The sequence below is a fragment of the Echinops telfairi genome, unplaced genomic scaffold (assembly GCF_000313985.2).
Source record: "Echinops telfairi isolate 266 unplaced genomic scaffold, ASM31398v2 ScPeMD7_7410;HRSCAF=8448, whole genome shotgun sequence".
Lineage (NCBI taxonomy): Eukaryota > Metazoa > Chordata > Mammalia > Afrosoricida > Tenrecidae > Echinops > Echinops telfairi.
This window is the reverse complement of record NW_022111310.1, coordinates 8408798-8430581: the sequence shown is the minus strand read 5'-3', so window position 1 is coordinate 8430581 and position 21784 is coordinate 8408798. Positions and strand designations below refer to the sequence as shown.

Genomic DNA, 21784 nt, shown 5'->3' with positions numbered 1-21784 from the left:
TGAACTGAAAGAACTCCAGGAAAAAAAAAAATCAAGCCTCAAGTTGCAATCCTGAAAGATTCTATGGACAAAACTCTATGAACGGGAAGCATCAAAAGAAGATGGAAGCAATACACAGAGTCACTATACACAAAATAACTAGTTGACATTCAACCATTTTAAGAGGTAACATATGAAGAAGAGCCAATGGTATTAAAGGAAGAAGTACAAGCTGCGCTGTAGGCATTTGCCAAAAACAAGGCTCCCTGAATTGATGGAATACCAATGGAAATGTTTCAACAAGCTAATGAACCAGTGGAAGTAATCACTTGTTTATGCCAAGAAATTTGGAAAAGATACACATTTGTATCCACTCCAAAGAAAGGCAATCCAACAGAATGCACAGATTATAGAACACTATCATTAGTATCACATGCAAGGGAATTTCCTGAGGATCATCCCACAGTGGTTGCAGCAGAATGATGGCACAGGGCTGCCAGAAATGCAGGCCAGCCTCGCAAGGGGACATAGAAAGAGGGATATCATTGCTGATGTCAGATGGATCTTGGTTCAAAGCAGAGAACATCAGAAAGATGTTTACTTCTGTTTAATTGACTATGCAAAGGCACTCAACTGTGTAGGCCGTAAGAAATTATGTATAGCCTTGAGAAGAATGAATTCTAGAACAATTCATTATGCTCATTTGGAATCTGTAAATGGATCAAAAGGTAGTTAATAAAGCAGAACAAGGGAACACTGCATGGTTTAAAATCAGGAAAGGAGTGCATCAGGGTTGTATTCTCTCACCATAATTATTCAGTCTGTCTGCTGAACAAATCATCAGAGAAGCTGGCTTATATGAAGCAGAATAAAGTATCAGGGTAGGAGGAAGGCTGATAAACAACTATCGCTATGCAGAAGACACAGCCTTGCTTGCTGAAAGTGAGGAGGACTTGAAGCACTTGATGAAAATCAAGGATTGCAGTGTGCAGTATGGATTACAAATCAGTGTAAAGAAGACCAAAATATTTACAACTGGACAAATAGGGAACATCATGATAATTAGAGAAAAATGGAAGTTGCTATGGATTTCATCTTGCCTGGCTCCACAATCACTGTGTATGGATGCAGCAGTCCAGAGATCAAAGGAGAAGTTGTACTGGGTAAATGTGCTGCACAAGACCTCTTTTTTTTTTTGCACAAGACCTCTTTAAAGTATTGAAAAGCAAGGACATTACTTTGAGGACTGAGTTAGTTTATTGTGCCAATCTGGCCGACAAACACATGTGGGATTAATTGAAGGGCGGAGGGATAAATGGCTCAGTGAGCCCCGCCTTTCTAGTTCTTGGGTCTCTTGCTTTCTGATAGTTGCACCAGGGTGCAGCTGCCTTAGCCAGTTCCCTGCTTCAGCTTGCAAGGCTCACTTCCTGCAAGACATCCCCGAGGAGAAGCCACATGGACCTACTCTGATGCAGCTCTGGATACTGGAGCAACCACGTGGAGACCCCTGCCAGTGCTGAGATGCTTATACATTCACTGACTCAGCTTTCCTCCTGCAGTTGGCATCATTGTGTCTGTTTTGTGAGATGAAGGAGGACTTTGTGGATTGGTGTTGGACATATGGGTTAATGTTGGACTTGTGGGCTTGGGCAGCACTGGGTTGAGATGTTTTCTTGATGCACACTTTTATATAAAACTCTCTCAAAAAAAAAACCTCTCTCTTATACATGAGTTTCTGTGGAATTGTTTCTCTAAAGTACCCAGACTATTACAAGGACTAAAGTGTGCATGACCCAAGCCATGGTATTTTCCAACATTTCATATGCATGTGAAAGTTGTGCACTGAATAAAAAGGACCAAAGAAGAATCAATGCATTTGAATTATGGTGCTGGAGAAGAATATTGAAAGTATCATGGACTGTCAAAAGAACAAACAAATCTATCTTGGAAGAAATAGAGCCAGAATGCTACTTAAATAATTATATAGAATCTTCATCTCATATACATTGGACAGGTTATAAGCAAAGTTGAGTCCCTGAAGAAGTACATCATGCCTGGCAAAGAAGAGAGGCAACAAAAAATAGGAAGACCCTTGATAAGATGTATTGACACAGTGATTCTGAATGTATATGAAGTTTAGTTTACATTAACCATCTCACAATCCATAAATTTTTCATTTTTGTCATCTCGAAGTATCTCATTGTAAATTATGTAGAGCCTGAGTTAAAAATGAATATTGTACATTAAGTTGTACTCTAGTGGGCAGGGCTCTCCTTTACAATGTCCTAACGTGACAGATTTTGAATTTACTTAGTGATACAAGTATAGCACACATCATTTCAAGATTTAACTCATTCAATTTCCAAACGACTACTATTACTTAAAAATAAACACACATTAATTAGATAGGTGCTCAATGAATTTCCCAAGACAAAAAGAAACTACTTCTAGAATTACATGCTGTAATCATCTGGGTACTTTCAAGAAACAAATCCACAGAAACTCACATGTAGGAGAGAGTTTTATGTAAAGGTTAAGTGCACATCAAGAAAACATCCCAGCCCAGTGCTGCCCAAGCCCAAAAGTCCAACATTAACCCATATGTACAGCATCAATCCATAAAGTCATCCTCCATCTCACAAAACACACACCACGATGCCGACTGTAGGAGGAAAGCCGAATCAGTGAATGTGCAAGCATCTCAGCACTGGCACAGGTCTCCACACGGCTGCTCCAGCACCCAGGGCTGCATCGGGGTAGGTCCATGCGGCTTCTCCTCAGGGATATCTTGCAGGAAGTGAGCCTTGCCAGCTGAAGCAGGGAACTGGCTAAGGCAGCTGCACCCTGGTCCAACCATCAGAGAGCAAGAGACCTGAGAACTAGAAAGTCTAGGCTCACTGAGCCATTTATCTCTCTGCCCTTCAATTAACCCCACGTGTGTTTATCGGCCAGGTTGGCACGATAAACTAAGTACCTCACATGTCTTCTGGGAGTTACATCCTCAACTGTTATAAATATTCAATATAATTGAGTGAAATCAGATGACTGCTTTGCAATATGGAAGGGTGAGAACTGTGGCAAATATGTTTTGTTCCACATGATTAAGCAAACTTCCTTGTTATGACATTCTCATTCCCTCCTGTTTCATCATCTCTCACACTGCTGTATCTTCATGAGAAAAATTCTTATTTTCTTCAATGATATTTTCTGAATGATTGATGGTATCGGTTGACAGATTGCCTTCTGGTCATTGAACAAAGTCACTTGAGTTTTTAGAATTTTCCACATGATGATCTCATCTATTTATTTTTCTTTTCCGTTTAGTTGTAAGAGGAGCAGTGAATTTCCTCAGAAACCCCCAGATTTCTTCCCATTAAACTTGTGGATGGAAGATGGGTTCTTGTTAAAAAGTCACAAGTTGACTTAAACAAGGTCAGGTTCAGACTGTTGCAGGTACATGGGATTCCATCCTCATGTAACCCACTAGTACTTTGGTACCAGGAAGAAGTAGGTCAGTCAATTTATAACAAAGTCCTCTGAGATGTGGTGCCTTGTGAAGGTGTAAGTATTAGACAACGTCTTTCATTCCCGTGGGAAGAGATTACCAGGTTATGATATAACAAAGGGCAATGAAATGATGTCTTCTCAGATCTGTTGACCTCTTTGAGACCATCCTATTTTACATAGTTAACTTTCACGTAGAGCTGCATTCACAGAAATATGTTCATTTGGTCTGTTTGCTAAAGAGATGGATTGGAAGGTTTGACTAGGTCTGCTGAGCAGTCAAAAACATTATAGTGCTCTACTCAAGTCCTTCCTCAATGCAAGAACACTTTGTTCTAATAACCTGGCATTCTGTGATGCTCACCTTCCTGACATGATCGCTGAAGACAAAATGGGTGCATAAGCAAATGTGGTGAAGATAGCTGATGGTGCCTGGCTATCAACAGATATAGTGTCTGGGGTCTTAAAACTTGAAGATAAACAAGCAACCATCTAGCTGAGAAGCAACAAAGTCCACATGGAAGAAACACACCAGTCTGTGTGATCATGAGGTGTCCATGGGATCAGGTATCAGGCATCAAAGACCCAGAACAAAAAATCATATCAATGTGAATGAGGGGGCGTGTGGAGTGGAGACCCAAAGTCCATCTGTAGACAATTGAACATCCCCTTACAGAAGGGTCACAAGGAAGAGACGAGCCAGTCAGGGTGCAGTATAGCACCGATGACACACATAGCTTTTCTCTAGTTCTTAAATGCTTCCTCCCCACCAGTATCATGACCCTAATTTTACCTTACAAATCTAGTTAGACCAGAGCATGTACACTGGTACAGATAAGAGCTTGCAACACAGGGAATCCAGGACAGATAAACCCTGCTGGACCAGTAATGAGATTAGAGATACCAGGAGGGGAAGGAGGAGGTTGGGGGTGGGGGAGAAAGGGGTAACTGATCACAGTGATCTACATATAACCCCCTCCCTGGGGGACAGACAACAGAAATGTAGGTGAAGGGAGACATCAGTCAGTTTAAGATATGAAAAAAAATTAATAAATTATCAAGGGTTCATGAGGGAGGGAGGGTTGGGGAGGGGGGAAATGAGCTGATACCAAGGGCTCAAGTAGAAGGAAAATGTTTTGAAAATGATGATGGCAACATATGTACAAATGTGCTTGACACAGTGGATGGATGGATGGATTGTGATAAGAGCTGTAAGATCCCCCAATAAAATAATTTTTTTAATGTTATTGTGAAAGTAATAAAAATTCCATAAATTTTTTAACCTTATGCTGTATTCTTTACTATGCCACTTTCTAGCTGAGTGATCTCGGGCAAATTTGTGGCAACTTCTTTGGACTCTACTTACTTCCTTGCATATAATCATGCATATATTCATTTTTTATTACCAGCTAGCTTGTTTCAATATTTCTCCACATATGGTAAAATATACTGAAGTACAGATGAGGAATAATCATAATATGTGGTCAACATTATAAATATAATGTTAATATAAATATATTAACATAAATGACTATAAATTAAATGTTAAAATAAATAATAATATAAATATAATTTTTCTGGCTTAAAACTAAATCTGGTCATCAGTTCAGCTCTGTGGGGTCTTATCTAGTTGGGCCAGTCTCTGTGCACTCCTGGCGGTGCTTGCCTTTATCCGTCTTCCTCTACCAAAGCCACTGGTCCATGCCTCAACGACCACAGAAGCCACTTCTGTTTCCACCTCTACCACCCCTAAACATTCCACCAGGACCACTGTAGTCCACAAGGGCACCAGGGCCACTTCTGCCATTGTCACCACCAGATGATGGAAATGGAAGGGTGGTAGGAGGAAGCTTTCAGGCTTAGAAGCCTTACAATGGTTGCATTCTGTTTTCCAGGTGACGTTTTGGGTTCCACTGCCAGGATGGGGGCACTGCCAGTCCCCAACTCATGCTGGAGTTTGCTCCTCCAGACGGGCTCCCTTGGAACCATAAGGTCTTCCTGGGGGAAATCCTCCTTTGTCTCTGCCACGGTCTCCCATGAGCCCCATGGATTTGCCAGGATCTCCTGGGCCCCCTGGACCTCCTGTCTGTGGTGGTGGCATCCCTTTGCCCTCTTGTGGTGCCATTAAACCTTACATGCTATTCATGGACAGCTTCTTCCAAGTGAGCAAGGCTTTAAGTTTGCTCTCTTGGAAATCTTTCTCATCAAACCACTCCCTGGGCAGCCCTGGCAGTTGGTGGGTCTTCATAGGACAGAGTGTTATCACCTTTGTATTTCCTGGTTTCCTTGTCCAGGTAGATCTGGATCAAGCCACTGTGTCCAAGTAGATATGGACCAAAGCCACTTTGCTTGAAGTAGTCTGTCATGGATGAGCGTCACATTGGCATTTAACCCTTGCACATAAATCACACTGTTGCCAGACTTCATCTGGATCGACAGATGAGCCTAAATAAAGATCTGACTCTTTATCCATGGGTCCACTAGACTTATAAGTCACCTTGATCTCCAGAACCCCCTCCACTTTGTCCTCCTCTGTCCCACCTCTGCCCATGCCTCCACCATCAAATCGCCCTCTTCCTAAGCCAAGGTTATCAGGGCAACTCATGCTCAGGTTCTGGCGTGTTCCAGAAAATCCAATCCTAAAGTCTCCTGCCCATAAACACCTATGCTCCTGTGGTGTCCTGTTGGAATGAATTCTGCTGCCTGTAGCTGCTGTGTGGTTGGTTATACTGGCTGGAAGCTTGACTGTGGGAGGCAGTTGGTGGGGGCAGGATATCTAGTGGGCATCTGCTACCCTTAAGTGTTCTGCTGAGAGTCAGCATGCTGATCATAACTAGTTGGCTCAGAAGAAGACGAGCTGGTAGGAGGATAGGACCGAGGATGGGACTGGCTGCATGGGGTAAGCTCTTAGGTACCTGGGAGTAACTGAAGTTACTCTGTCCATATCCTGTGATGGGCTGGTTGTAGCAACCTGTGATGGATTGAGGTTGAATTGACTATGCTCAGTGAACTTGCTACCATTCTGTGGTCTTGCGGGTGCTGGGGTGACTGGTTGCTATCCGTATGCTCAGTAGCCAGGGTTGGAGTGCTATATGGAGACTGGGCTGCATAAGAGGCCTGGGGTAACTCTTTATGCATATACCATAGGCAACTCATTAATTATTGTGTTTCTTCCATGCCAAATATATGTTGAAAGCCTCTGCATGTAATCTCATGTAGTGTAATCAGATTCCATAATGCAAAATAATGTTACATTAATGAGGCTACCCTAGGCCATGTTCTAACCAGATGGTTTCTGAGTTATACAAACAGCAGATTAGATACAGAGGCAGTCACACAGGCCAAGCAGATGCCATGTGACTTTAGCTATAGAACCAAGCAAGACCTAGGGCTACTGATAAGGAAGGAATCTCTCTGGTTTTCAGGGAGTGGCTTCCTCTGGCATCAATCCTTTCATGGATTCAAGACTTGTTGACTATCAGTTTTTTAGGTTATTTCATGTTATGAAAATGATGGTGATTGCTTCTGAGCTCTTTTCATGCCATAATGCAAAGTGGAAATTCTCCTGGCCTCATTTTACAATGTCTTTCTGTTCAGCATTTTCAGCGCATGAAGAGAGTTCTTCAAGATCTCTGAGAAAGAAACCCCCCTGATTAACATGGTTAAGTTTGATGTCCAATCCAGCAGCCCTTTCTCTCTGCTTTTCCCAAGGAGTAACATGAAGCAGGACCAGCTCCACCAGATGCTGTTTACCAATGCTGTTGGCACGCGTGTGCGTTTACTTCCAGTATGTTTCTAGGTGTTTTGACCTCGCGAAGGCATTGCACATTTGATAAGTCGTTGTCCCTTAAGAATATTCTTGAGATGATCTAGCATCTATTGAAAAGAATATATGGTTTATATTTTGTTTCTGCCACTTGTTAGTTATGAGACCTTGTGTAAATTCCTTATTATCTCATAGTTCTGATGAACCAATGATAAGTAATGAGAGATAGCATTAGTATAATAAGGCTAAATATGTATGATAAGGCTAAAATTCATGCAAAGTGGTCCTATGCATAGGCATATTTGAAGTTCAATATACATTTATGATTTTCCTTCATCTGTAGGGTTTTGAAATTAATAAATGAGTAGTGTTGCATTTTGGTCCTTGGATACCTTGAGTCTAGGTGCTGGACTTACAGATTCTGGTAGTGCTGTCAAATATGTCTCCTCTTCTTGAGCCCTGTTTGTAACTTGTGGTGCCTTGCAAAGGCACCGATAGTATGATTATGAGAAACTATGTTGTAAACTCTATGTTCCCTTATTTCTTTCCAAAAATATATTTTACATTCATTTACATTATGCAATCAGGTACAGATTTATGAAAATAGTGTATTTTACAGCAAATCTAAAATCTAGATAGGGGCTAGATATTCATCAATGAAAAAAGTGGAGGTATATACACATTTTTTTCCTCTTATTTTCCCCAGGGTGCAAAGATAATCCATCTTCACAAATATTTTAGGATTTGATGAACTATTCAAAATTCTCCTTTCATATAGTTATATGATGATGGTGGTGACTCTATTTTAAAATAAACCAAAAAGGCTGTCAATATCTACCGTGTAGAAATAAGAAAACGACTACAGAAGAAAGGCAAATGTCTTGCCGGGTCTTTGTGCTGTGTAGCTGTGTATGGAAATGATGGTCTGACCAAATATATTTCCCTGGATCCATCAGATTCACGACATTTCTTAAGATTATTGTATTCATCTTACTTTGTTTAAACTAGATTTCAAGATTGATTTACTGGAAATAAAACCCCTATGTTAGGACTAGATCTTGGAAAAGTTGGCTCTGCTCCTGGAGTTCAGACAAAAATGCCCAGTAAGAGCCACACTAGAGGAAGCCAAACAGATGCCACAGCAGCCAACTGATCAAGGAGAAATTAATTTGTTCTGTGTCCAAAACCTGTATCACAACATAGAACATAGAAAAGTGATTAAAGTGGAAAAACAACAGTTAATGACACCAAAGTTACTAAAAAAAGAAAGATAAAAAATGTGTGTCTCCTAAATGCTTTTCAACCAATTCTAATATAATTATCACATATTAAAAGCACAATAGGCAATGCTTTAGAATGTTCTAGGTATTAAGAATTAACTCATTTAATCTTATGAAGTAATAAAAGTTATAAGTTAAGAAGAAAGAAGAGTATCAAGATTTTACAATTTAGTAGTTACTGGCTATATATATATATAACGTTTTATATATATGTATATAAAACTTTTTTTATATATGTATGTACATAAAACTTTATAAATATATATATATATGTTTATTTATAAAGTTTTATTTGTGATCTGTGTTTCAACTCAAATGAACTCCCCAGAGAGCTACATGAAGTGGAGTGTTTCTTTCCTGTATTGACCATGTTGTTGTTGACCCATAGTGACAGGAGGAAACACGGCCCGGTCCACATTGGACTCGGCCCCCAGGAGAAATGTGGCTTCTCTTCTCCACCAGGATGCTGTCATGTATATGTGCACTCTTCAAGCAAAACAGACACCTTGCCCCCAAACTCTGCAGCACCTAGTTCATTGAACAACTTGACTTTGCCCTCTGTCTCTGCTGGCTCTTTGATGCAGCTTTGCTCAGTTACCAGTTCTGTCCAGGTGTTTTACTCCTTCGGGGCTTGTGAAATCCAATGTAAATTAGGAGAGAAGTCCTCATTACAGTCCGTCCTCTAAGTCCTTTGGACTGTCACTCAGCTAAGAGGAACTCTCTGCTACTATGTTACATGTATTCCTTTCACTACTACTTAAGATGCATTACGAAGGAACTCTTTCATTTATTTCGGTCTTATTATATACCAAATCCCAGGAAGGTGTGACAATGGGTGAAAAAATCTGTTGTTCCATATAATATTGCACGTCACATAGAAATCACAGAATACACTAAAAAATAAGGACTAATTAAATGACAAAAAGCCAACACAGCTCATTTTGAAAATATTGCATTTAATCAACTTTAAAATTTTTCTTACTTCAGCTATGACCGATATGTATTCTGATTTTCTTAGTATGTGAACCTTATATGAATTAAAAAAAATATTTGTTGTGAACATATGTCATCTAGGGGTGCTTTTTGGGATACCATTGGATAATAACGAGACAAATTCTTGTCCTCATGGAACATATACATGTGCAGCAACAAACAGTAAAGAATACAATGCCAGATGCTGTTTACTATTTACTTTGCATAATTCTTAATGTAACTAACACATTTTAAAAGGTGCATTTTACAATGCCTTATGACCTGCTTGTTTTATAAAGTTTAAATCTCTGGCTGAGACTACTAACATTTTATATTATTTTATTTCTGCAATTAGAAACTTATGAATAACAATAGCTACCAAAATATTACTATTATGTGATTTCGATAACAGACAGTGAATTTTTTTATATACACTAGTTTCCTCTTTCCAAATTCTGGGTCTCTAGCAGCTGTGCATCTCAGGTCACAAAGAGTAAAGGAGTGCTTACACGCCATCAGCGAAGTGCTTTCTACCCAGCATGTTCTTCACAGCAGCCTTGACATCCTTGTTTCTCAGGCTGTAGATGATGGGATTGAGCATAGGAGTCATCACTCCATAGAAGAGGGAGATGAGGGCGTCAGTGATGTCCTGATGATCGGAACCCACAGAGTTTTTGGACTTGGGTTTTGCGTACATGCAGAAGATGGTTCCGTAGAATACGATCACCACCGTGAGATGGGCGGAACAGGTGGAGAAGGCCTTCCGTTTCCCTTTCGTAGAAGGAATCCTCAAAATGGTGGCGACAATAAAAACATAAGACATAGAAATTACTAGCAAGGGAATGATGATAAAAATCATATTAGACGCAGCCATACTAATCACATTGATTGAAATATCAGCACAGGCTAGTTTCAGGATAGCCAGAATCTCACAGACAAAATGGCTAATAACATTATTAGTGCAGAATGGTAACTGCATTGTAAGAGATGTCTGCACAAGGGAATTAGTAAGTCCAGTGATCCAGGACCCAGCTGCCATGGGCACATAGGTACTCTTGCTCATGATCACAGGATATCGAAGCGGGTAGCAGATGGCCACATAGCGGTCCAGTGCCATCATGCCTAGGAGCACACACTCGGTGGCTCCCATGGCGAAGGAGAGGAACATTTGCACCACGCATCCCGAGAAGGAAATGGTTTTCCGTACTGTGAGGAAGCTGTCGAGAATTAGTGGGACAGAGGAGCTTGTGTAGCAAATGTCCAGGAAGGAAAGATTGCAGAGGAAGAAATACATGGGGGTGTGCAGGTGAGAATCATAGATGATTACTGAGATGAGGACTCCATTTCCCAGCAGGATCATCAGGTACATCCATAAAACTAGCACAAAGAACATGGTCTGGAGTTTGGGGTGGGCAGAAAGCCCCACCAGGACGAATTCTGTCAACATGGAATCATTGGTCCTTTCCATGTTTCATATGTGCTTTCTCACACAGGCACTGTGAGAAGGATGGAATAGGAATTTGTTAATACAGTAACTTAGGAGAACAATTTCTTTTAGAGCATCATTTTCAGAATTTTTGCAGTTCGGTGTTTTGACAATTTTCTTACTCGGACCATAGACCTCTTGAACAGGAATCCTCACACTAACTTTCCCAGGGTTCAGAGACAGCTCATTTCTTGCATTCCTACTAGTCTTCATAGTGCTGCATCTGCTATCCATGTCCCATGACCTACATCTTGCAGGCAAATGAGCTATGTTGGTAAGGGTTTACCTATACTGTGCTTAAATTTGAATAAATATTATCTTAAAATAGAAAATATGATAATAAAATCTGATTTCCAGATCCTCTTCAGATGAATTAGCATAATTTAGAAATAGTGACCCATTTCCATTATATAGTTGGTTATATAGCTGGCCATTGCGTTGGAAACATGTGTCCCCTAAGAAATCTCATTGCCCTCATCATTCTCAAAACATTTGCTCTCCACTTAAGCCCCTGGCATCAGGTCCTCATTTTTTCCCCTCCCTCCCCGCTCTCCCCTCCCTCCTGAGCCCTCGATAACTTATAAGTTATTATTTTGTCATATCTTGCCCTGTCTGATGTCTCCCTTGACCCACTTTTCTGTTGTCTGTCCCCCATGGAGGAGGTCACAAATAGATCATTGTAATCGGTTCCTCCTTTTCAACCCACCCTCACTCTACGCTCCCAGGATCACCACTCACGCCACTGGTCCTGAAGGGATCATCTGCCCTGGATTCCCTGTGTTTCCAGATTCTTCAAGAGATAATTCGACCAACATTTCTTTATGTCAATTGAATTGGGCTTTGATGAACTGAGGAGGAATGAGCTGAGGTAATGACCTGAAGCTGAAAGGAATTAGCGGGGCAGGTAGCCCATCAAATGCTATAGGAGGGCAGGAGTCAGGGGAAAAAAAGAAACAGAAAAGAGGGAGGGGATTCCCTGGGTGGTCCATTTGGACTTTGGTGCTAACTGAAAAATTGGAGGGTTGACTATCCAGAGGTGCCTTGAGAGAAAGTCCTGGTGATCTACTTTAGAAATCAGTCATTTAGAACCTGGTAAAGCAGTGTTATTCTGACCCATGTGAGTTCATCATGAATCAGAACAGTCTCAATAGAAACTTTTTTTATGTTTTACTTTTTAAGTTTTGACCAGGTTGGTAAAGTACATTATATGGAACATTAAGGAATTATCCATTTTTTCTCCAAATATTCGAGTCTTAGCCAGGGTCAGTAGAGATAACACTGCAAAAGGACAGCAGAGAGGTGTATCCAGGAGCGTGCACTTGCCTCCCCATTCAGCACAGCAATCGGGCTTTGGTTACCTGCACCCACTGGTTTTCAGTTCAATCACTGCTCCTTCAGACTGCTTTGTAGAGAAACTTACTTGAATTTCATCTTGTTTTAGAATAAGATGTATTTGCCATAATTAATTTTAGGTAAAACTTGAATCTTTAAGTCATATTTTCCATGGAAACGATGACATTCCTCCCATTTCTCTTACATTTTCAACTCAGTTTTCCAGCAGTCCGTGGAAACCAGAGCTTCATTTGAAAGTGAAGACCAAAGCTCTGTGGGGACCCCACACCCAGGTCTGAACGATCATTTCGTTATTACATTAACTGATGTCATTATAGTAACTGACCCTTCAGATGGAGGTTCTGAGTCTCTTGATGAGTTATGACAGAGACCCTTAAGAAAAGAAAGCTGTTCCTGTAACAAGCTTGATCATAACAGGGAATATAACCCTTAAGCAACTCTACTATCCATGCCTTGTTTGTTTGTTTTTAAAAAGCTTCCCAGCCCTGTCCCTCCCCAAACACTAGCAGAAGTTCTATTTTATACTCTAAGAAAGAGTGCACATTTATTTTCCCCTCAGGTCCCCTCCAGAAGACCTAAGTCACATTGACCATCATAACAAGTTGTAGTCATCTGTACAGAACAAACCAAACCAAAATCTTAACTGTGTCTCTCATGAAATCTGTGAGGTTATGCTGTATTTCTAGCTTCTCTTAGAACCTATGTCCTCACCTATGTATCGGGGTTAGCAAGGTTCATTAGTGGGATGTAAATTTAACTCTGATCGCATAGGCTAAATGTATGGTATGCAGTAGAAGCACAAAATAGATTTGATTCTTCCTTGGGTGATACTTACCTTTAATTAAGAGTATTAGACCCAACGTTCCACTGTTAGACAATCTAAACCCATGTGCCAGGACAGTTTCTGGGTCAGCACACTCTTCAGAGTCGTTTTCCTAATCTATAAACTTACTAATCGTTTCTTCACAGATTTTACAAGAGTATCCAATTAAAAATGGTTCATGATTTGAAAGTAATTTGCAAGCTAGATATAATATTTAAATACCTATCTACTCATTCAACATAGAGAAATAATAGTATATACTAGACAATATTACTGAGGTTAGTGATGAGGAGGCAGTAGTGAATGAATAGAATTATCATAGCATCTGTTTTTCTCCAGGCCAGGGGATAATATTTCATACAAGTAATTCTGTACTAGTTAAACAACTTAATGCTTTCTTTTCATATGATTTTCCAGTTTTAAAGCTAAAATGGAATTGTCATAAACTATTGCTCTTAGTTTAGAAACAAATCAATTTTGAATGAAGGTAACTCTTTGGTGGTGTGTGGCTAATGAGAAAGCCTGGTGGCACAGCGGTTAAAACGCTCATCCGGTCACCAAGAGGATGGCATTGCGGACCTACTAGCTTCTCAACAGGAAGACGAGGTAGCAGTAGGCTTCCCCAAAGAAATGCAGCCTTGGACACCCTGTGGGGCATTTCTACTCCGCTTTCATCTTTGGGGTGTGCCCAATGAATTTGTGTAGTGAGTGAGCATCCCCTCACCAGAAAGCTCACAATCTTTCAAAACACTATTATGTCAGATAGTGAACTGTGTGCACTGTGTTTCTTACTGGTTTGGTGTTAATATGAGAGAGGATTAAAAATGTTACTAGTCAGTCAACCAAGCCAGACCCCAAGTAGAGTGACAGACGGTTGAGGATCTGCCAACTACAGATTTAAACCACCTGCCAACATTCCTGTCATTTTTATAAACTGAAAGCACTGCTCAATGTCCCTGTTCCTAATGAAAGCACTTGGTGCCAAGCAGGAATACATGGAAGAGATACTCAGATTCCCTCCCTCACCTGGATGATACCGATCCATCCTGATTAATCTAGGTTGGTAGAAATCAAAACATGACCTTGCTGAGGACACAGTGACAGACTTTTTTCTGAACATCACAAACTATAACACAAAAGTTCAGTGTACAGTGCAGGGAACTTTAGGGCACTGGATACAAAGTGGTACTGACCACAAATGATCCAGGGTCAAAAAGGTTTCAGAAAGGGTAAAAAAGAGGTGGCTTATGTTCTCTCATCTTAACAGGGTCAGACATGGGAATCATATTTTTGTCTTAGTTTGTACTTAATTATTTTGAACTTTACTCTACAGATGGTACATATGACATGTAAGCTATTTCAGTTTCCCCCCCCCATAATTTTTGAGTGATGGTCATACCGACTACTGATGATAGCAGGAAAAAAATGTGCTGGAATGACACACATTTGGAACAGAGGATTGATATTCTCAGCACATTATAGATCCAATGAACCCACTGCCATGTAGTCAATTCCACTCATAGCAACCTTAGATAAACCTTAGATAGAGTTTATGAGACTATAAATCTTTATGGGAGTAGGCTGCCTCGTCTTTCCCATAAGTCCAAAAATAATCTTCAAATTACTTACCTACTGGAAAAACAGACAAACAAATAAAACAGGAACTAACACACCCACTTTGCACTGATGCTGGAAGTTAGAGTCCCAGACTGGAAACATAAAATTTTCTCATTCTTTGTGAAAGGAGAGGGTGTGAAGTAAGTATTTTTGAGATGAGAGCTATTACATTAAGGTAAAAAAGTTCCTAGCTTTGAAACTTGTAACTTCTTTTTTTCTTATTTAAGTAAGACCATTGAATGCCTAAAAGTTTTGTTAAGAAAATGATCCAGATAATGACATAAAATATAGCATAGAACTCCAACTACACTAACTAATGAAAAGTTGACAGGTGACCAAGTTAGATATATCCAGTTAAAATATACACAATTAATGCCTGACCCATAAATTGAACAATAAGATTTGCAAAATCAGAAGATGGAATTTGTATAAATTTGGACTGAAAAATTGCTTCATATCTTTGATTTGAGGTCATCCTATTTCCTTGCGAAGTGCTTAGTTTCACCTCAAGAAATGCTCTCCATTATACAATTACATGAAGATAATTGTAGGTAGACATTAATGATAATGACACAAGATGGCATTATCATTTCCTTCTAGTTTCCACTTACCAGTAGACTGTTCCTCATATAAAACTGACAGATGAGGCTTGTGAAAATATCCTGACTTTCTTGTCCAGAGAAAGAAAAAAAAAAGTAGGAGCGAAAAAATGTCCGTAAAATCCCATGTGTCTTCATTCACAGACCTTCTACGTGTTGAACTCCAGGGGCTCCAAACCCCAGAGACGCCCTGCAAAGGGCAAGATATTTGCACAGCAATGCCATGGAAGCATTGTGTGCATGTGTGTGATGAATATGTAGGGAGAGAAAGAAACTGTCCAACAGTACAGCAAATTAAAGTTAGACATGTAAACATGGAGGATTAGGAACTTTCTGAAACTCCAGGGAGAATGTCCCACAGACCTAATTATATCAGGTAATTGGTGTGTTGTTGTTGCAGTGCAACCCAAGAATCAAACAATGCCCTCGGTGGCGCCACAATATTTGAAGATTTTATGGCTCAACTAGACTGAAGAGTCTTTAGTGAGTGTTGTTTTTTCTTTCTTGAAGTTATTTGAAAACTGTTCCATTATCCTTATCGTAAGTTGCCCACCTTTGCATATACTATTCATCTACTGCCACTGACTTCCTTCCAATTTACTGGACAAAACATGCTGTGATTTTTTGGAAGTACAGTGTCACCTTTTCCCATGAAAGGGAGCAACTTGTGGGTTCAAAGTACCCACTTTCCGGGTGGCCAACTGCTAGTACTTTAACCACTACATCACCAGGAGTCAGTGTTTCACATACCTAATGGGGCTCACAGAATACTACAATTACTAATTAGTATAATTGGTCATTTTGGACAGAGGTAGAGCCTGAGACTCTGAAAGCTGTAGTATTTTAAATGGGTTGAAGTAAGCCATTTCAGTGGATTGTTAAATGCCAGTAAAAGGCTAAAATTGATAATTCCATCTTAATTCCCTACATTGCATTTCTCCTTTAAATGATTTCAAATGCAATGGTACATTCCTGGAGGACTTGCCATTTGATACCAAAGAATTATAGTGAACATGTATGTTGGGCATTTTTCAATGCATTTCATTGTTCGATTCTTCTTTCATACTCTGGAGTGTGCTGCAGTTACAGTGACTGATGTATAGCATTGTGAACCAGTGCTCAGTCTTGCACCATCCTCACTGTTATTAGGTTTGAGCCCAGTGGTGTAGCCAGTGTATCAACCCATCCCTTTAGGGACCTTCTTTCTTCCCTGAGCCTGCATTTTACAAGGGATGATGCCCTCCTCCAGGCACTGGCTCCTCCTGACAACTTGTCCAAAATGCTTGAGATCGAGTCTATCAATAGTGACTTTCAGGGAACAATCTGGTTGTACTTCTTTCAATACAGATTCGTTTCTCCTTCTGGCACTCAATATGTGAGACTACTAACGCCAACATCCACAGTTTGAACCCACCAGCTGTTTCACAGGGAAAGGGGAGGCTGTCTGCTGGTGAACAGACTTACGGTCTCTGAAAAGCAAAAGGAAAGTTCTATTCTGTCAAACAGTGTCACTCCAAATTGGTATGGATTCCCTGGCAGTGGGTTTGGTTTTTGATAGCTGTTCCTATTGCCCAGAGGCAAACATACCAGGTTTGTGGGCTGCTGTCTTCTAGGCTGACTTGTTAAAATACCACGAAACTCTCTTACTGTGGTATGGCTATTTTGTAAGTTTTTGAGTGGATTTCAAAGTTCAAAAAAAAGAGGATTCTATTTTTGCCAGAAAATTCGTGAAAGGATGGACTTTAGAATTCCCTATTTTACCATTTTTTTGTGAAAGTTCACTCCACACTTTTTTTGTTTGATTGTTTTTGTTTAATTAGTTGGGATATAATGCATATATCGTATCATCCCATATTTCAATCACTGCAAGTAGAATTGTACAATTGTTACCACAATCAGTTTGCAAACAATCTTTTTCTACATGCACTCCTTGTTATTGTTTCCCTTGTAACCACCGCACCACTACCCCTGAACCCCCTCCACAAACCCCTTATTCTATTTGCTGTCCTGTTGGTTGATCAGTCCTGGGGTTCTTTCTTTTTTTTAATCAATTTATTGGGGCTCATAAAATACATAAATCAATTGTGTAGAGCACATCTATACATTTGTTGCCCTCATCATTCCCAAAATTTGCTTGCCTCTTGGGTTCCTGGAATCAGCTCATTTTCCTTCCCCCCCTCCCCCTCTCCCTTCCTCTGCCCCCCTCCCCCATGCACCCTTGATAATTTATAAATTATTATTATATCTTATATTACACTGCCCGGCGTCTCCCTTCACCTACCCCTCTGTTGCCCATCCCCCAGAGAGGAGGTTATATGTAGCTCTCTGTGAACAATTCCCCCTTTCTACACCCCCCTTCCCTCCTGGTATCGCCACTGTCACCCCTGGTCCTGAGTGGTTCATCTGTCCTGGATTCCCTGAGTTTCCAATTCTCATCTGTACCGCTGTGCATCATCTGGTCTAGCCAGGTCTGCAAGGCAGAATTGGAGTCCTGGTAGTTGGAGGGAGGAAGCGTTTAAGAACTAGAGGAAGGTTGTGGGTTTCATTATTGTTATACTGAACCCTAATGGACTCATCTCCCCACTACCCCTCTGCAAGGTATGTCCAGTTGTCTAGAGATGGGCATTGGGTCCCCATCACGCACCACCCCCGCCAACACATGGAAAAGCGTATACCACAGCTTCAAGAGGGTGACCTCCATTTACATAAAACCTCTGAGATACACTCTATTATGAATGAACAAAAACTGAACAAAACAATAAAAACAAAAATTACAGTAAATTTTTAGAAACCAGATCAGTAGATCCCTCATATGATTCAGGCTGGGCATTTAAGTTTTTAATAGTTCTATTGATTTAACTTATCCTTTCACCCCTTAACTATTTCCCCTTACAAGATTTCAGTTTTATGGCAACTTGGCACTGTTGTCCAGCAATTCTGATAAGGTTTCTTCACCACTGTCAGGTTATTTTATCCACAGTAATTCAAAGGACCTTAGGTTGGCTAGTTTTACACCAATACGGACGGTGAGTTAGGGCTATTATCCTTTCCTTTGTCTCTTTAATTTGTTGTTTTTATTTGCATCATTGTATGGCTTCTGAAGGGACCATTGATTCTCTTTTGTGGTATCATCAAATATTTAAAATTCATCAAGGCTGGAATAAAGTGAGTCAATAAGTTATATTTCTGCTGTGGAATGAGAAGTTAATTGAGCACCCTAGCCACCTATACTCTTGGAGTTGCCCATGAAAACTTTAGTTTTTAGCCCATTTTTTGTTGACTTTTGAGACTGAATATTTCACTGAAGTTTTCGAGTTTTTTTCATTGTTGTTGTTTAAATTTCCTTTCCTCTGAATATTCCTAATATATATCTCCCACTTTTTAGCCCCATTTTTAAGGGTTTCAAAAGTGCATCCATGACAGATTCTCTGGTATTATTCCCCACATCCATTCGTTGCGTCATAAAAGGAAATTTTATGGCTTGTGCTACTTTTATTATAGCTTTGAATATTACCTGGATCAAAGTCATAATATTAGAAGATACTTTAATATCATCCAATAATAACTTTGTATTGCATATATTTGAGGGGTTACCCCACTGCTGAAATGGAAAAATGTCCCCCTAGGTGGATCTTTCATTGTACACATTTTTCCCCACTAGGCAAGCATTGAGCAACTCGCTCTGAGCTAGTGCACCCAGTGGCGTCACCTGGGAAGGTTCTGTCTGGTCACAGTGAATCTTTTCATAAAAGCAGTTTTATTCGAACCTCGAGAACAGTGTGAGACTATACAATTTTGTTTCCTGCTTGGGAAAAATGTTGCAAAAACTGTTGTGATGTTGAACACAGCTTATAAGGACAGCACTACCAGAAAAACTGAAGTGTACAAGTGGTTTTCTAGTTTCAAAAAATGGTGAAATGTTGATTGATGAAAAAACCCATTCTGGAAATTGATGATAGACCACTGAAGAGATGAGAAAGTTATCTGAACTATCTTGGAGTTTTGTTCGGGCCTGATTTGTGGCAGATTGGGGACTGGTTTTTCCACCACAACAATGTGCCTGCTCATGCAGCCATCTCAGTGCACCAGTTTTTGACAAAAAACAGCATACCTCTCTTTTCCCATGCACCTTTCTCACTTGACCTCACTCAGTAGGACTGCTTTTTGTTTCCGCCAATGAAGAGGCACATGAAAGGACAGCAATTTGCTTATTTGCTGATGTGGAAGAGGTGAACAAACAAACAAACAAACAAACAAGGGTGATGCTGTGAGCCACCCAAACAAATGAGTTGAAAAATGTTTCCAAGGATGCAATAGCGTATTTGACAAATGTATTAAGTGTAATGGAGGGTATTTTGAAGGTGATAAGGTTGTTTAGTAAAAAAATATTTAAACATATAGCTTTGAAAAAAAATTCTGTTTTGGGGGGAGGTACCCCCTCATATTTTACAGTATTCATCTACTTTCATGTCTTCATTATTTCAGAAATCTGCTTACCCTTTGATGTTCAGATTGCCAAGAAAACAGTAATGTAACTCAGTTAGTTAAAGTTTATTGTGCCAACCTGGCTGATAAACACATGTGGGGTTAATTTAAGGGCAGAGAGATAAATGGCTTGGTGAGCCTAGCCTCTCTAGTTCTCGGGTCTCTTGCTTTGTGATGGTTGGACCAGGTGCAGCTGTCTTTGCCAGTTCCCTGCTTCAGCTTGCAAGGCTCACTTCCTGCAAGACATCCCTGAGACGCAGCCACATGGACCTACTCCAATGCAGCCCTGGGTGCTGGAGCAGCCGTGTGGAGACTCCCACCAATGCTGAGATGCTTACATGTTCACCGATTCAGTTTTCCTCCTGGTCTGCACCATTGCATGTGTTTTGTGAGATGGAGGAGGACTTTGTGGATTGATGTAGGATTTATAGGCTAATGTTGGACTTGTGGGCTTGGGTAGCACTGGTTGGGATGTTTTCTTGATGTGCACTTACCCTTTATATAAAACTCTCACTTATACATGGGTTTCTATTTGTTTCTCTAAAATACCCAGACTAACACAGTAACAATCTCATTATTGTGTGGAAACACATACTCAGAAATGTTGTTGACAGGTGTCATCAAGTCTGTTCTGACTTATAGCAACACACTGCCTGGTCCTGCACCATCTTCACAATTGTTTCTGTTGTTGAGCCCATTGTTGCAGTGAAGGCCAGATGTCCTTCTCCAGGGACTGGTCTTTCCTGACAATGTCTAAAGTATATAAGATGAACTCTTGCCATCCTTGTCTTAAAGATGACCCTACTTCTCCAAAAACAGATTGGTTTGTCCTTTTAGCAGTTCATGTACATTCAAGATTCTTCTCCAGCACCACAATTCAAATGCATTAGTTTTTCTTTGGTCTTCTTTATTCAATGTCCCGCTTTCAAATAATATGAGACAAGGTAAAATGTTATGACTTGGGTTGGGAATACGTTAGTCCTCAAAGTAACATCCTTGCTTTTCAATACTCTAAATAGGTCTTGTGCATCAGATTTACCAAATGCAATGTGTCTTTTTGTCGCTTGACTTGTTTCCATGAGCATTGCTTGTGGATCAAACAAGATGTGTTAGTCCGGGTACACGAGAGAAACAAATCCATAGAAACTCATATGTGTCTAATAGACAGTTTTATATAAAGGGTAATTGTACATTAAGAAAGCATCCCAACCCAATCTAGTGCAAGCCCATAAATCCTGTATTAGCCCATATGTCCAATATCTACACAGTCCTCTTCAGACTCATGAAACACGTGCAATGATGCCAAATGCAGGATGATCACAGGCCAGTTGGTAGAAAATCAAGTGCTGTTGTAAGCATCTCAGTACTGACAGGGGTCTCTACATGGCTTCACCAGCACCCAGGGCTGCATCAGGGTAGGTCTATGCAGCTTCTTCTCAGGGATGTCTCCCAGGGAGTCAACATAGAGAGAGAGAAGTGTTTCCCACCTCCAAGAAGGAAGGCAGGATTTCCCAGAATTCTCAGGAGAAAGCCATGCCCACACAGAAGCCTCATGGCCCAGGATCTGATTGACAGAGTAGACTCCACCCCTTCACCCTTAATCCCCAGTTGACACCAGATTATGTAACTACGACAGAAGAAGAAATCTTTGACATTTTCAATCTTTTATTTATTTATCATAATATTACCTATTGGCCCTCAAAACTGGTGAGGTTTGGGGTTTTCTTTACATTGAGTTGTAATACACATTGAAGGCTGCAATCTTTGATCTTTATTAGGAAGTATTTCAAGTCCTCTTCCCTTTCATTAGGCAGGTTTGTGTCATTTGCATAGCACAGGTTGTTAATCAGGCTTCCTCCAATCTTTTTTTTTTTTTTTTTTTTTTTTTTTTTTTTTTTTTTTTTTTTTTTTTTTTTTTTT

At 40.2% G+C, this 21784-nt stretch overlaps 1 protein-coding gene and 1 pseudogene across 1 annotated transcript; both read right to left on the bottom strand.

Moving 5' to 3' along the window:
* Positions 1 to 5189: 5189 nt before the first annotated feature.
* Positions 5190 to 6621, bottom strand: LOC101650569 (annotated as a pseudogene).
* A 3385-nt stretch (positions 6622 to 10006) lies between these two features.
* On the bottom strand, positions 10007 to 10969 carry LOC101650885 (olfactory receptor 13C8-like). The gene has a single exon (XM_004711060.1). The coding sequence runs from the start codon at positions 10967 to 10969 to the stop codon at positions 10007 to 10009; it is 963 nt and encodes a 320-aa protein (XP_004711117.1).
* Positions 10970 to 21784: the final 10815 nt, after the last annotated feature.